Genomic DNA, 16,284 nt, shown 5'->3' with positions numbered 1-16,284 from the left:
CCTTGATTGTTTAAATTTTTATCAAAATCATTAATATGTCTGAAAATTATTAAAAATCTAAAACAAGATTATAAGGTGTGTTTTAGGTAGATAAAAATTGACCACCATGGAAACATTTTGAAGATGTCAGCAACTAATGATGGGCACAACCTACTGAAGTAGGATGTCTGCCAATGATGAATGACACAACCTACAGGAGTAGGATGTCACCCACTGATGTATGGTACAACCTATAGGAGTAGGATGTCAGCCAATCATGAATGATACAACCTACAGTAGTAGGATGTCAGCCAATGATGAATGATACAACCTACAGTAGTAGGATGTCAGCCAATGATGAATGATACAACCTACAGTAGTAGGATGTCAGCCAATGATGAATGATACAACCTACAGTAGTAGGATGTCAGCCAATGATGAATGATACAACCTACAGGAGTAGGATGTCACCCACTGATGAATGATACATCAGCCACTGATGTATGGTACAACCTACAGTAGTAGGATGTCACCCACTGATGAATGACACAACCTACTAGAGTAGGATGTCAGCCACTGATGAATGATACAACCTACAGTAGTAGGATGTCTGCCAATGATGAATGATACAACCTACAGGAGTAGGATGTCAGCCACTGATTAATGTTACAACCTACAGGAGTAGGATGTCAGCCACTGATGAATGATACAACCTACAGTAGTAGGATGTCAGCCAATGATGAATGATACAACCTACAGTAGTAGGATGTCAGCCACTGATGTATGATACAACCTACAGGAGTAGGATGTCAGCCAATGATGAATGATACAACCTACAGTAGTAGGATGTCAGCCACTGATGTATGATACAACCTACAGGAGTAGAATGTCACCCACTGATGAATGACACAACCTACAGGAGTAGGATGTCAGCCAATGATGAATGATACAAACTACAGTAGTAGGATGTCAGCCACTGATGTATGATACAACCTACAGGAGTAGGATGTCACCCACTGATGAATGACACAACCTACAGGAGTAGGATGTCAGCCAATGATGAATGATACAACCTACAGTAGTAGGATGTCAGCCACTGGTGGATGATACAACCTACAGAAGTAGGATGTCAGCCACTGGTGAATGATACAACCTATAGGAGTAGGATGTCAGCCACTGATGAATGATACAACCTACAGTAGTAGGATGTCAGCCAATGATGAATGATACAACCTACAGGAGTAGGATGTCAGCCACTGATGAATGATACAACCTACAGGAGTAGGATGTCAGCCAATGATGAATGATACAACCTACAGTAGTAGGATGTCAGCCACTGGTGGATGATACAACCTACAGGAGTAGGATGTCAGCCACTGATGAATGATACAACCTACAGGAGTAGGATGTCAGCCACTGGTGGATGATACAACCTACAGGAGTAGGATGTCAGCCAATGATGAATGATACAACCTACAGTAGTAGGATGTCAGCCACTGGTGGATGATACAACCTACAGGAGTAGGATGTCAGCCACTGGTGAATGATACAACCTACAGGAGTAGGATGTCAGCCACTGGTGAATGATACAACCTACAGGAGTAGGATGTCAGCCACTGGTGAATGATACAACCTACAGGAGTAGGATGTCAGCCACTGATGTATGATACAACCTACAGGAGTAGGATGTCAGCCACTGGTGAATGATACAACCTACAGGAGTAGGATGTCAGCCACTGGTGAATGATACAACCTACAGGAGTAGGATGTCAGCCACTGGTGAATGATACAACCTACAGGAGTAGGATGTCAGCCACTGGTGAATGATACAACCTATAGGAGTAGGTTGTTAGCCTTGATGACTGATACTTTACTGTGAACACAATCTAAAGCAAACTTTTCCAAAATGCTCCAAACCTTCATTCTGACTCCTGAAATCGGCAAACATCCTCCATACTTAGTAGTTTAACACTATTTCATATATGATATGAGTTCAAGGACTCTTACATTTCACAAATTTAAGGGTCTTTGGGAAAACCCAGTCTGGACTTACTTGTAGAGGTAAAGATAAATAGCCATGGCAACACTGAACAGCAGTACCTGAAAAATATAAATAGGGGAAAACCATTAATAGGATACAAAATGTTTTTTTCATCCTAATTACAGACATACTGCTGTGAGTATAACAAACTTCCTTTGTCTATAATGAAACTCCACTTTCAGTCTATTTCAAACTCAATCACAATTTTATTTTCTCATCCTGTGTGATTTTAAAGACGGAAATTTTCTATTTTCCAGTGAATAGCTTTTTGACCCGGTATGAAAGGTCTTAAAAGGTCTTTCAACTGTCAATTATACACAAACAATTTGAAATTTTAGAGATAATCAACTCCTCTTCCCGACTGCAGGAAATGACAGATGCGATCAGACAGTGAAGAATAATGATTGGTTGGAAGGAGATGAAGGCATTTGCTGATTGGCTAAGACAAAAGAAAAGCTTGTGATTGCCTGGGTAATGGTTGGGAGTAATTACAGTAATAAACATTTGGATGCAAGACTCCGCTGTCATTCTACTTAACAAGCAAGCACTCCTAATTACAGGGTCGTCATACTTCCTCAGGGCTTCACAGGAAGTAATATGGCCCCTGTCAGATACCTGATTCCCCGTCCATATTTTGAGGAATTAATTAACTATCAAAGACAAATACCGCCATCAGCATTGTCATATGTCTCATCAAAAGGAATACCTGAACGTAACATTATTGACAATATCAATTTTTCTACATTAAAGATGTTGAAGAACAAAAGGATTATGAAGTTTAAACAAAGGCACCCTACTGTACACTAATCAGCCAGGAATGATGTTCCTGCGGAGGGCTACGGAAATAACTGTAGACCAACTCCGGCTCTTCTCAATGTTTTACAGGTATGACATGCAACCTCTCAGCATGAATTCCTTTAGTCGTTAACAGTTAATGGTGGAGCAGCTTAATGCAGCAGACAATTTGGAATTGGAACCAACAGTGCCTGACATACTTTTACCTAAGTACTCATTGGCCTAGCCCTATCAATCAAGTACATAAATCTCAATATTTTTTTATTCAATAAAACATAGAACATGTCCACTGAACCTCCTCTATCAAAACAATGAACTTGTTAATGTTCTCAATTACTTTTCTTATTCCAAACATCATTTCTCCGTAAGAAATGTTCTATATTTCAGGAAAAAATATCCAGATCCAGAGGACTATGGTATAACAGTGACATTTTGTGACAACCTCTAATTTGTACCAAATAATTCATCATCTAATATTCTAACACCTCAGTATCAGCACATATTTAAAAGAACTTGTTTCCAGATATAAGTTACAATACCAGACAAGAAAAAAATCCTTATTATATGCAATGTTGAATTGTAGTAAGTTTGCTGGACAAAACAGCAGTTGTAAAATTACTTTATATATATCTAAGTACCTCTTTACACGCTTCAGAAACAAAACAAAAAAATATGTGTGAAATGGAATCAAGTGAATCTGTTTTCCTGTGTAATCAAGATTAAATCAAGACTTTGAGGTAATGATCTGGGGAAAGAATTCAGTAATGAAAGACTGATTAAAATATCATGAATGCTACTTAAACAGATGTAATTAGCTTGTAAAAGTGATTGAACTAAAATGAGTCATCTTAGTTATTTCTTACAAAACCTACAACACCTGATCATACATGTAACAAAGTAGATACTAAGGCTTTATGACAAGAAAGAAGGAGAGAAAGAACAGATTTCCATTTTTTAATGTTTAGTGCTATTAAAAAATTAACCAAAAACAGAAAACAATAAAGGAAAAAAGTTCATATCATCTTTCCCACTCAATGAAGGACAAAGTTTGACACCTTGTCTCTTACACAATGAAGGACAAAGTTTGACACCTTGTCTCTTACACAATGAAGGACAAAGTTTGACACCTTGTCTCTTACACAATGAAGGACAAAGTTTGACACCTTGTCTCTTACACAATGAAGGACAAAGTTTGACACCTTGTCTCTCACACAATGAAGGACACTTTGCCTCTTACACAATGAAGGACAAAGTTTGACACCTTGTCTCTTATACAATGAAGGAGAAAGCTGGACACCTTGTCTCTTACACAATGAAGGAGAAAGCTTGACACCTTGTCTCTTACACAATGAAGGACAAAGTTTGACACCTTGTCTCTTACACAATGAAGGAGAAAGCTTGTCACCTTGTCTCTTACACAATGAAGGACAAAGTTTGACACCTTGTCTCTTATACAATGAAGGAGAAAGCTTGACACCTTGTCTCTTACACAATGAAGGAGAAAGCTGGACACCTTGTCTCTTACACAATGAAGGACACTTTGCCTCTTACACAATGAAGGACAAAGTTTGACACCTTGTCTCTTACACAATGAAGGAGAAAGCTTGACACCTTGTCTCTTACACAATGAAGGAGAAAGCTGGACACCTTGTCTCTTACACAATGAAGGACACTTTGCCTCTTACACAATGAAGGACAAAGTTTGACACCTTGTCTCTTATACAATGAAGGAGAAAGTTTGACACCTTGTCTCTTACACAATGAAGGACAAAGTTTGTCACCTTGTCTCTTACACAATGAAGGAGAAAGCTTGACACCTTGTCTCTTACACAATGAAGGAGAAAGCTGGACACCTTGTCTCTTACACAATGAAGGACACTTTACCTCTTACACAATGAAGGACAAAGTTTGACACCTTGTCTCTGACACAATGAAGGAGAAAGCTTGACACCTTGTCTCTTACACAATGAAGGAGAAAGCTGGACATCTTGTCTCTTACACAATGAAGGACACTTTGCCTCTTACACAATGAAGGACAAAGTTTGACACCTTGTCTCTTACACAATGAAGGAGAAAGCTTGACACCTTGTCTCTTACACAATGAAGGACAAAGTTTGACACCTTGTCTCTTATACAATGAAGGACAAAGTTTGACACCTTGTCTCTTATACAATGAAGGAGAAAGCTGGACACCTTGTCTCTTACACAATGAAGGAGAAAGCTTGACACCTTGTCTCTTACACAATGAAGGAGAAAGCTGGACACCTTTTCTCTTACACAATGAAGGACAAAGTTTGTCACCTTGCCTCTCACACAATGAAGGACACCTTGTCTCTTACACAATAAAGGAGAAAGCTGGACACCTTTTCTCTTACACAATGAAGGACAAAGTTTGTCACCTTGCCTCTCACACAATGAAGGACACCTTGTCTCTTACACAATAAAGGAGAAAAATTGACGCATTGCCTATTAAATAGTGAAGAACAAATTTGTCACTTTGCCTCCTACACAGTTCAATGAAAAGACTGACATTCTGCCATATACATATTAAAGGACAAAGGTTGACACCCTGCCCCCAACACGATAATGCAAAATGTTTGACACCCTGCCTAGTACACAATGAAGAAAAAAAGTTGACATCCTCCCCCTACACATTAATGGACTAAGGTTGACATCCTCCCCCCTACACATTAATAGATTAAGGTGGACATCCTCCCCCCTACACATTAATGGACTAAGGTGGACATCCTCCCCCCTACACATTAATGGACTAAGGTTGACATCCTCCCCCCTACACATTAATAGATTAAGGTGGACATCCTCCCCCCTACACATTCATGGACTAAGGTTGACATCCTCCCCCCTACACATTAATGGACTAAGGTGGACATCCTCCTCCCTACACATTAATGGATTAAGGTTGACATCCTCCCCCCTACACATTAATGGACTAAGGTTGACATCCTCCCCCCTACACATTAATGGACTAAGGTTGACATCCTCCCCCCTACACATTAATGGACTAAGGTTGACATCCTCCCCCTACACATTAATGGACTAAGGTTGACATCCTCCCCCCCTACACATTAATGGACTAAGGTTGACATCCTCCCCCCCTACACATTAATGGATTAAGGTTGACATCCTCCTCCCTACACATTAATGGACTAAGGTGGACATCCTCCCCCCTACACATTAATGGACTAAGGTGGACATCCTCCCCCCTACACATTAATGGACTAAGGTTGACATCCTCCCCCCTACACATTAATGGACTAAGGTTGACATCCCCCCCTACACATTAATGGACTAAGGTTGACATCCTCCCCCCTACACATTAATGGACTAAGGTTGACATCCCCCCCTACACATTAATGGACTAAGGTTGACATCCCCCCCTACACATTAATGGACTAAGGTTGACATCCTTCCTTCTACACATTAATGGACTAAGGTTGACATCCTTCCTTCTACACATTAATGGACTAAGGTTGACACCCTTGGTTGTAAAGTTCCAAGGTATGTGGTTTGATCCCCCCTGTCAGGTAGTGGTTGCATATCTGGTGGGTGTGTTGTTTGTGATCCCTCCCTTGATGTAGTGTTTGTAACCTTGGTTGTAAAGTTCTAAGGTGTGTGGTTCAATTCCTGCTGTGGTGTAGTGGTTGTACCCAATGTAAAGACCTTTCATTCAAATGCTCTGGAAAGCATGTGGCAAGTTCTTCCACATGTTGTTCAATGAGGTAGCAACCATCTACAAGTAAAAACCCAACCTTAAAATAGCCCTGGCGGTTCACAGGGTGACATACCCATCTAACAAACACGACAATTGATAGTAACACAAATTATACAGTAAAGGTAATTAGCAGGTACCCATCCAACAAACAAGACAATTGTTAGTAACACAAACTATACAGTAAAGGTAATTAGCAGGTACCCATCCAACAAACAAGACAATTGATAGTAACACAAACTATACAGTAAAGGTAATTAGCAGGTACCCTTCCAACAAACAAGACAATTGATAGTAACACAAATTATACAGTAAAGGTAATTAGCAGGTACCCTTCCAACAAACAAGACAATTGATAGTAACACAAATTATACAGTAAAGGTAATTAGCAGGTACCCATCCAACAAACAAGACAATTGATAGTAACACAAATTATACAGTAAAGGTAATTAGCAGGTACCCTTCCAACAAACAAGACAATTGATAGTAACACAAATTATACAGTAAAGGTAATTAGCAGGTACCCATCCAACAAACAAGACAATTGATAGTAACAGGAATTATACAGTAAAGGTAATTAGCAGGTACTCTTCCAACAAACAAGACAATAGATAGCGACACAAATTATACAGTAAAGGTAATTAGCAGGTACTTGATAAACAAATATGGTGGAAATAAAGACCAATGAAATAAGAGACAGCAAGACTGAACCTACACAAACATATGCCAGCAGAAAACGCCAACAGGCTCTGACAGGCATTTTAATTAATTGTGACATGTGTGACACATTAATTATGTGTATATTTACAACCAGGTGTAGTGTCTCCAATGGCTGCCTTTCACACTGTCACGCACAAAACAACCTTATTACAGTTAATTCAGAGATTTCACCTGAACCTATATTGACAGTCCATGTTTGCGCACTTTGTGAAGGATGGGAAGTTGGTCTGACCTCCATATAACCAAACAGGTGCTTATGTATACAGATAGCAGTTCAGGTGTACAGCGCAGGTAAACATGGTGACAGGTATCACGAAACACGACAAATAGCTACCTGTGCAAATACAAACCGCTGTGGATGACTTAACGCATGTAAAAGTGCATTTAAACAAGGAAGCTAATTAAACGTAAGATTTGGTGAAAAGTATCAGATGTTTAAGTTTGGTTAATTAAGTTTACACACTACTGTGTAGTAACTCTATCTTATATCAGCTTGATCCTGTTGATATCACAGTTGTAGATCAGACTTTACAGGCATGTTATCAAGAAAGACTTCTGTTTTAAACTACAAGCAACAAAATATTGGAAGACAATTTTTTTATTTCATCGTTCAGTAAAATCTGCCAAGTCATCATCGTAGAGTTTTGGGATCTGATAAATAAAAGATGAAGTACAGCTTATTTGTCATTTATTTATTCATCAATAATTAATCAAGATATAAAACAAACAACTACTTTGAGGAATCAGAGCAAGGTTTCACGTAGTTAGACTCCAACCATTAGGACACAATGGAAGGTTTTAATACTTCTACCATCAGTAGGCAGTACAAGGGCTCACAAGTATATATTCATATACAATCCCACCATCAGTAAGCAGTACAAGGGCTCACAAGTATATATTTATATACAATCCCACCATCAGTAAGCAGTACAAGGGCTCACAAGTATATATTTATATACAATCCCACCACAAGTATATATTTAAATATACAGTAAGGGCTCAGTATATATTTATATACAAGGGCTCACAAGTATATATTTAAATATACTCCCACCATCAGGAAACAGTACAAGGGCTCAATCACAGATATACTCCTGTCTCTGTCAGGAAACAGTACAAGGGCTCAATCACAGATATACTCCTGTCTCTGTCAGGAAACAGTGTAAGATGTGATTATTCTTCCTGAAACATGCTTTGTGATTATTGGGTTAGATGTTGATGTTTACTAAGCGCTGATAAGTCTACTATAGATACACAAGTGTGAAGAAATCCCCTGCGAGGTTTATGAAATCAGTTTTCTAATTCTGAAGTGGTCCAGTATGACCACTGAACCTTTCACCTTGGTATTGACATTTCAATGTCCTACCTACCTTGGTATTTGCTCATCACATCATTGTTCCTGTATAATACTGGCAGCAGTATACAGCAATTAATATTATGTTTCATTTATATTCATATTTGGATAACATACTTTCTCAATAGGCTTTATTAAGTGTAATATATGCAATTATTTGTCACAAAGTTAACACCTATTGCAGGTTTAATGTAATGTAAGTGTTAAAATTTCTATTTTGGTATTTTGTAATCATGTTATGATGGTACAAGGAGGATCAAAGAACTGAAAAGCATTACTACAGGAAATGGGTTTCTGATCCACGGACAAATTAACACATGCCTGTCTCTCTTTCAATATAGTGCTGTTTAATTGTCTAATCCATGTCAAAACTTCTATAAATAGACTGTGTCACATGTTTATCAGGTTTACACCATTCTTAAAGACATATCTATTTATATAAAACTATGAAGTACAGTACATCCTGAAGAGCATCTACTGCTAGTGTGATTCTGGCCATAACGAAGAATGAAGTTAACCCTTAACAGAAGGAAATATCATAGCTAAACAATACAACCCAACCCACAGTAAAAATTTACACACAGAATTAGAATTTTACTTCCAATCATCTCTGTAAGACATTAATGTAAGATCAGTAAATGATCGGTCTGGAATTATCTCCCTTTCCATACTCTGACAACAGATTTGACTTTACCTGGTCAGATTGAGATACAACAAGATTTCTGGGACATTGCTTCTTTATTCTTAAACATACCTAATTACATAAGTGAGAGGTAAAACTCACTGTGAGTTACATATATAAGAAAGACTTGCTGGATTACATCCAGAGTTGAGAACTATTTCACCACAAGTTATTTGATTTTTTTATGTTTAATTTTCTAATTCTGTCAAAACCAACGATAGATACAGTTAAGATGGTAAAATTCTGCAGAAAAAAACTTATTGTTATTGTAAAATATAGTAATAATACGTAATAAGATAGTACCAGGAAGTTTGTTAGAATGTAAAGAGCTTAAAAATGTTCCCAAGTGAATATTTATACAAACTGTTGTTGTCGTATATTACTGATCTGATAGCAGTTAAGTAGTCATGAATTAATCACAATCTCGTTTTCTGAAAAAGCTTGTGTCCTATTTAAGCACTAAAAGATGCAAATTTTTAGGAATCTTAATTAATGCAGATTGTTTCAGTTTTGTATGGTGAGGGAAACAGCAGGCTCGAGTTTGGTTCCTAACCAGAATCATTACAATGGATTATAATTATATCTTTTTACTGTTTTAAAATAACACAACCTGACACTTGGAAATAAAAAACAATCACCATTACACTAAAAGCTCAACTTGACTCATGTTTTTTGGAATGAATTTTGCATGGATTGAACTGGAAACCTTCAAAAGCATGTTATTATGTAAATGAGTATTGATAGAATAGGGTTCAAGAATGCTGTCCCCATTTCAATCAGGGGCGATGCTCAAGCTCATTTTTTCAGAATTCGGTGTCAGCAGCAGGATTCTGCCAAAGAACGAGTGTCTAATGCATCCGATCCATATGTAGCTCAGAGATATCTATATATGGTATAGTTCTATATTAGTACACGAAAAATACCATGAAATAAAGACAATAACGCCAAGCATGACATTATCCCTGCACTCCCCTGTTTAAAAGAAATTCACACAATTATCTATATATATATTAGAATAACTTAAAACAACATGTCAAATTAAGCATTAGCACTTTCATTCCTGAATCTTCATGATGCTTAATAAATTGCCTAGGTACAGTGTCTGTGGTGTAACAACAAGAGTGATTATTCTTATTATATCATATATCTTACTACAATCACTCTTGTTATTACGTCACAGACATTGTATCTAGGCAACTTATTAAGCATCATGAAGACTCGGGAATGAAGCGCTAATGCTTAATTCAACATGTTGTTTTAAGTTATTCTTATATATTTCACCGGACACTAAGAATTCAGCTGTTATATTTGAATATACACACTCAAACACATATATATATATATATATATGTTTATATTACACAGGTATCAACTCCAATCCACTACTGTAACTGATATTCTGATGTAGATCATTTGTTACTTTTGACGTCTTTGAGTATGGTTTGGCATCATTTGTTACTTTTGACGTCTTTGAGTATGGTTAGGCATCATTTGTTACTTTTGAAGTCTTTGAGTATGGTTTGGCATCATTTGTTACTTTTGACGTCTTTGAGTATGTTTTGGCATCATTTGTTACTTTTGACGTCTTTGAGTATGGTTAGGCATCATTTGTTACTTTTGACGTCTTTGAGTATGGTTTGGCATCATTTGTTACTTTTGACGTCTTTGAGTATGGTTTGGCATCATTTGTTACTTTTGACGTCTTTGAGTATGGTTTGGCATCATTTGTTACTTTTGACGTCTTTGAGTATGGTTAGGCATCATTTGTTACTTTTGACGTCTTTGAGTATGGTTTGGCATCATTTGTTACTTTTGACGTCTTTGAGTATGGTTTGGCATCATTTGTTACTTTTGACGTCTTTGAGTATGGTTAGGCATCATTTGTTACTTTTGACGTCTTTGAGTATGGTTTGGCATCATTTGTTACTTTTGACGTCTTTGAGTATGGTTTGGCATCATTTGTTACTTTTGACGTCTTTGAGTATGGTTTGGCATCATTTGTTACTTTTAACTTTCTATATGTATGGTAAGGCATCATTTATTAAAGAAATAATTATATAATCAGTAACCTTTATATTATTTATCATGGGATATAAACAAATTTGATAAATTTGCCAATAATTAATGCCAATTTTGACAGCCCACAGAAAAAGAAAAAGATCCAAAATGAAAACTCCTGAACTAGCAAAATGTACCAAGAAAGTGCTATCTAGCTTGTACAAATAAAGTGTAAAAAAAGTCTCAGTAGCTCTTGAACAATTTTGTTTCCATGCTCTGGAAACCATGAAATTTGCCATGTTACTTATCTGTTTCTAATCTGTCCCACAGTAATAAGAAAAACTGAAAACTCCTCCATCACAAAATGAACCAACAGAGTGTGAGAATGATCAGTGGCTACCTAGAAAGGTTATGACATTTTACTCTGGAAATAGAAAAAAATGTAGTATTGCCTGTTTCCTTAGTAACAAAAAAATATCATGCTGAAATATGAACTTCTGCAGAGCAAAAGGTATTAATCAAGTTCTATGTTTCTATGGTAACAGAAACTATATTTAAATGGAAAAATTCTCCATAGCCAAAGGTATAACTAGAACATTAGCTTGACAACTGTTCAAAGTGAAATGGCAAAAATTAGTGACCACAGTCGAAAAGTCAATGAGTGACTATGTAACAACACCTACATGGTCATTGAAGTAACGAAAGCGCAACTGTTTGTCTGGTCAATGAGTGACCAACACTGGTTACATGGCCAGTAAACCAATGCTAGGGCAACTGTTTGTCTGGTCAATGAGTGACCAACACTGGTTACATGGTCAGTGAACCAATGCTAGGGCAACTGTTTGTCTGGTCAATGAGTGACCAACACTGGTTACATGGTCAGTGAACCAATGATAGGGCAACTGTTTGTCTGGTCAATGAGTGACCAACACTGGTTACATGGTCAGTGAACCAATGCTAGGGCAACTGTTTGTCTGGTCAATGAGTGACCAACACTGGTTACATGGTCAGTGAACCAATGATAGGGCAACTGTTTGTCTGGTCAATGAGTGACCAACACTGGTTACATGGTCAGTGAACCAATGATAGGGCAACTGTTTGTCTGGTCAATGAGTGACCAACACTGGTTACATGGTCAGTGAACCAATGCTAGGGCAACTGTTTGTCTGGTCAATGAGTGACCAACACTGGTTACATGGTCAGTGAACCAATGCTAGGGCAACTGTTTGTCTGGTCAATGAGTGACCAACACTGGTTACATGGTCAGTGAACCAATGATAGGGCAACTGTTTGTCTGGTCAATGAGTGACCAACACTGGTTACATGGTCAGTGAACCAATGCTAGGGCAACTGTTTGTCTGGTCAATGAGTGACCAACACTGGTTACATGGTCAGTGAACCAATGCTAGGGCAACTGTTTGTCTGGTCAATGAGTGACCAACACTGGTTACATGGTCAGTGAACCAATGATAGGGCAACTGTTTGTCTGGTCAATGAGTGACCAACACTGGTTACATGGTCAGTGAACCAATGCTAGGGCAACTGTTTGTCTGGTCAATGAGTGACCAACACTGGTTACATGGTCAGTGAACCAATGCTAGGGCAACTGTTTGTCTGGTCAATGAGTGACCAACACTGGTTACATGGTCAGTGAGCTAATAATATTGATTTAGTGAAGAAGTGACAAACACCGGCTACATGGTCAATGAGTGACAAACACCGGCTACATGGTCAATGAGTGACAAACACCAGCTACATGGTCAATGAGTGACAAACACCGGCTACATGGTCAATGAGTGACTATGTTAATAGACATGTTCAGTAGTAATATATATGGGTAAGTTTGAGCTGATGTAATGTATAGATGATCTATACAACATGTCATTTTGCTTGATTTAGAAAGCACATATGACTATAGAGATATGATAAATGACCTGCCATAATACTTCTATAATACCACAATGACCTGAAGCCTCACATCCCAACCTAGTTACCCCCATTCCTTCACCCCTGTATCTCTCCCCTCTACTGTCTATCTCTCACTCCCTTCTGTGAGCCAAACATCATCAGTAAACCTCCAGGAAAGAACATGGTTTTGTTCCAGGTGTACTAGCCAGCCTTACCACACAGCTAGTTAGACTCGTGATTTGCACTTGAAACCCTACAATAGTAAGTAGTTCTGTCAAACAAGTACCCATACATCTATAGAATTACTGATCTGGATTAAAGTACTTATGACCTACAGCAGGGAGGCCACCATAATGTATTAACTTGAGATAATTCCGTACCAACAAGTTATTTTCCCTTCTCAGTAACTAGAGTTCTGTGCTGACTTAGGGACTAAATTTATTGAATAGTAGAAAACTTATGCAGAAAAAAACCTAGATCAATTGAAAACAAAAGCAAATGTAACACACATGATATGAATGCCTAAAATAATTTGCCGCATTTCTCTAAAATCATACTGGTGTTTTATGTAGAATCAATAAAATGATCACTACAGTTTAGATCATTTTAAAGTTTTGATACCAATAAACTCTCCTGTATCTCTTACAGCAAAATCAGCAGGTTAGGAAAATCTTTAGGCTATTTGAGAAAACAAAGCTTTACATCTTGAGCCAAAATCTGAACATTTTAAGGACTATTAAGTCAAAATAGCATTTGAACATTTCTTCTTCATAAGCGTATTAAATGGTACTTCAAACCAAATTACAGAACAACAAGCAGTGAGACAGTGAGGTAGAGGAGATGGACTTCTCTACTAGACACAGACCAAGTCTGTTTGGCAGGGACCAGATACAGTCGGCATGGTGATGGATCACAGTCACAAACATAACCATCAAAACTTACCTCAGTCCCAACAGACCACCCACCTCAGTCACAAAAACCTCTTTATTTCAATTAATCCAACCTAAACTTGTCTACTTTGACCCTAAACAGTTGATACATCAAGTTTTACATCTCGTCTGTTCTGGGATTCTAATTCCTCACCCAATGCCATGATTATTTTCTTCTGTCTTCTTCCATTTACAAATCTTTAACACTCACTGAAACATCTCTAAATATTTAGCAGTTTGAGTGACAAGGAAGCTAAAGATGATTGCGATTACATTGCACAATTAACTAGAACTTGTAACCCTTAATACATCCAAAATCCCAAGCGGCCTGTTCTCTCACTTCATCATGATATAGAAACAGTGCATCACTTCACCATTATACAGAAAGAGTGTGTCACCTCATCATAATACAAAATAGTCTGACCTGTCATCTCACCATTTACAGAAATAGCCTGACCTGTCATCTCATCATTATACAGAAATAGCCTGACCTGTCATCTCATTATAATACAGAAATAGCCTGACCTGTCACCTCATCATTATACAGAAATTGCCTCTCCAGTCATCTCATCATTATACAGAAATTGCCTCTCCAGTCATCTCATCATTATACAGAAATAGCCTGACCTGTCATCTCATCATTATACAGAAATTGCCTCTCCGGTCATCTCATCATTATACAGAAATAGCCTGACCTGTCATCTCATCATTATACAGAAATAGCCTGACCTGTCATCTCACCATTATACAGAAATAGCCTCTCTTGTCATCTCACCATTTACAGAAATAGCCTGTCCTGTCATCTCACCATTTACAGAAATAGCCTCTCTTGTCATCTCATCATTCACAGAAATAGCCTTACAGAAATAGCCTGACCAGTCATCTCATCATTATACAGAAATAGCCTGACCTGTTTACAGAAATCCTCATCTCACCATTTACAGAAATAGCCTGTCCTGTCATTTACAGAAATAGCCTGCCTCATCTTCACAGAAATAGCCTGTCCTGTCATCTCACCATTTACAGAAATAGCCTCTCTTGTCATCTCATCATTCACAGAAATAGCCTGTCCTGTCATCTCAACATTTACAGAAATAGCCTCTCTTGTCATCTCACCATTTACAGAAATAGCCTGTCCTGTCATCTCACCATTTACAGAAATAGCCTCTCTTGTCATCTCATCATTCACAGAAATAGCCTGTCCTGTCATCTCAACATTTACAGAAATAGCCTCTCTTGTCATCTCACCATTTACATTATGCCTGTCCCGTCATCTCATCATTATACAGAAATAGCCTCTCCTGTCATCTCATCATTTACAGAAATAGCCTGACCTGTCATCTCATTATAATACAGAAATAGCCTGACCTGTCATCTCACCATTATACAGAAATAGCCTGACCTGTCATCTCACCATTTACAGAAATAGCCTGTCCCGTCATCTCACCATTATACAGAAATTGCCTGTCCTGTCATCTCACCATTTACAGAAATTGCCTGTCCTGTCATCTCATTATAATACAGAAATTGCCTGTCCTGTCATCTCACCATTTACAGAAATAGCCTCTCTTGTCATCTCACCATTTACAGAAATAGCCTGTCCCGTCATCTCACCATTATACAGAAATTGCCTGTCCTGTCATCTCATCATTACATGGAAATAGCCTGTCCTGTCATCTCATCATTTACAGAAATAGTCTGACCTGTCACCTCACCATTATACAGAAATAGCCTGACCTGTCATCTCATCATTTACAGAAATAGTCTGACCTGTCACCTCACCATTATACAGAAATAGCCTGACCTGTCATCTCATCATTTACAGAAATAGCCTGACCTGTCACCTCACCATTATACAGAAATAGCCTGACCTGTCACCTTACCATTATACAGAAATAGCCTGACCTGTCATCTCATCATTATACAGAAATAGCCTGACCTGTCACCTCATCATTATACAGAAATAGCCTCTCCGGTCATCTCACCATTTACAGAAATAGCCTGACCTGTCATCTCACCATTTACAGAAATAGCCTGACCTGTCATCTCATCATTTACAGAAATAGCCTGTCCCGTCATCTCACCATTATACAGAAATAGCCTGACCTGTCATCTCATCATTATACAGAAATAGCCTGACCCGTCATC

General features: G+C 38.0%; 1 protein-coding gene across 1 annotated transcript in view; it reads right to left on the bottom strand.

The window, feature by feature from the left end:
* Positions 1-16,284, bottom strand: part of LOC132547674 (transmembrane protein 135-like) — a 165,879-nt gene that overhangs the window by 57,496 nt on the left and 92,099 nt on the right. Inside the window, exon 6 of the mRNA XM_060211463.1 lies at positions 2,033-2,079. Coding sequence (XP_060067446.1) covers positions 2,033-2,079 — 47 coding nt within the window. The remainder of the gene's footprint in view (positions 1-2,032; positions 2,080-16,284) is intronic.

The sequence above is a fragment of the Ylistrum balloti genome, unplaced genomic scaffold (assembly GCF_031769215.1).
Source record: "Ylistrum balloti isolate Yb309-2 unplaced genomic scaffold, AGI_CSIRO_Ybal_v1 Utg369972, whole genome shotgun sequence".
NCBI classification, from domain to species: domain Eukaryota; kingdom Metazoa; phylum Mollusca; class Bivalvia; order Pectinida; family Pectinidae; genus Ylistrum; species Ylistrum balloti.
This window is presented reverse-complemented; position numbering and strand designations above follow the sequence as displayed.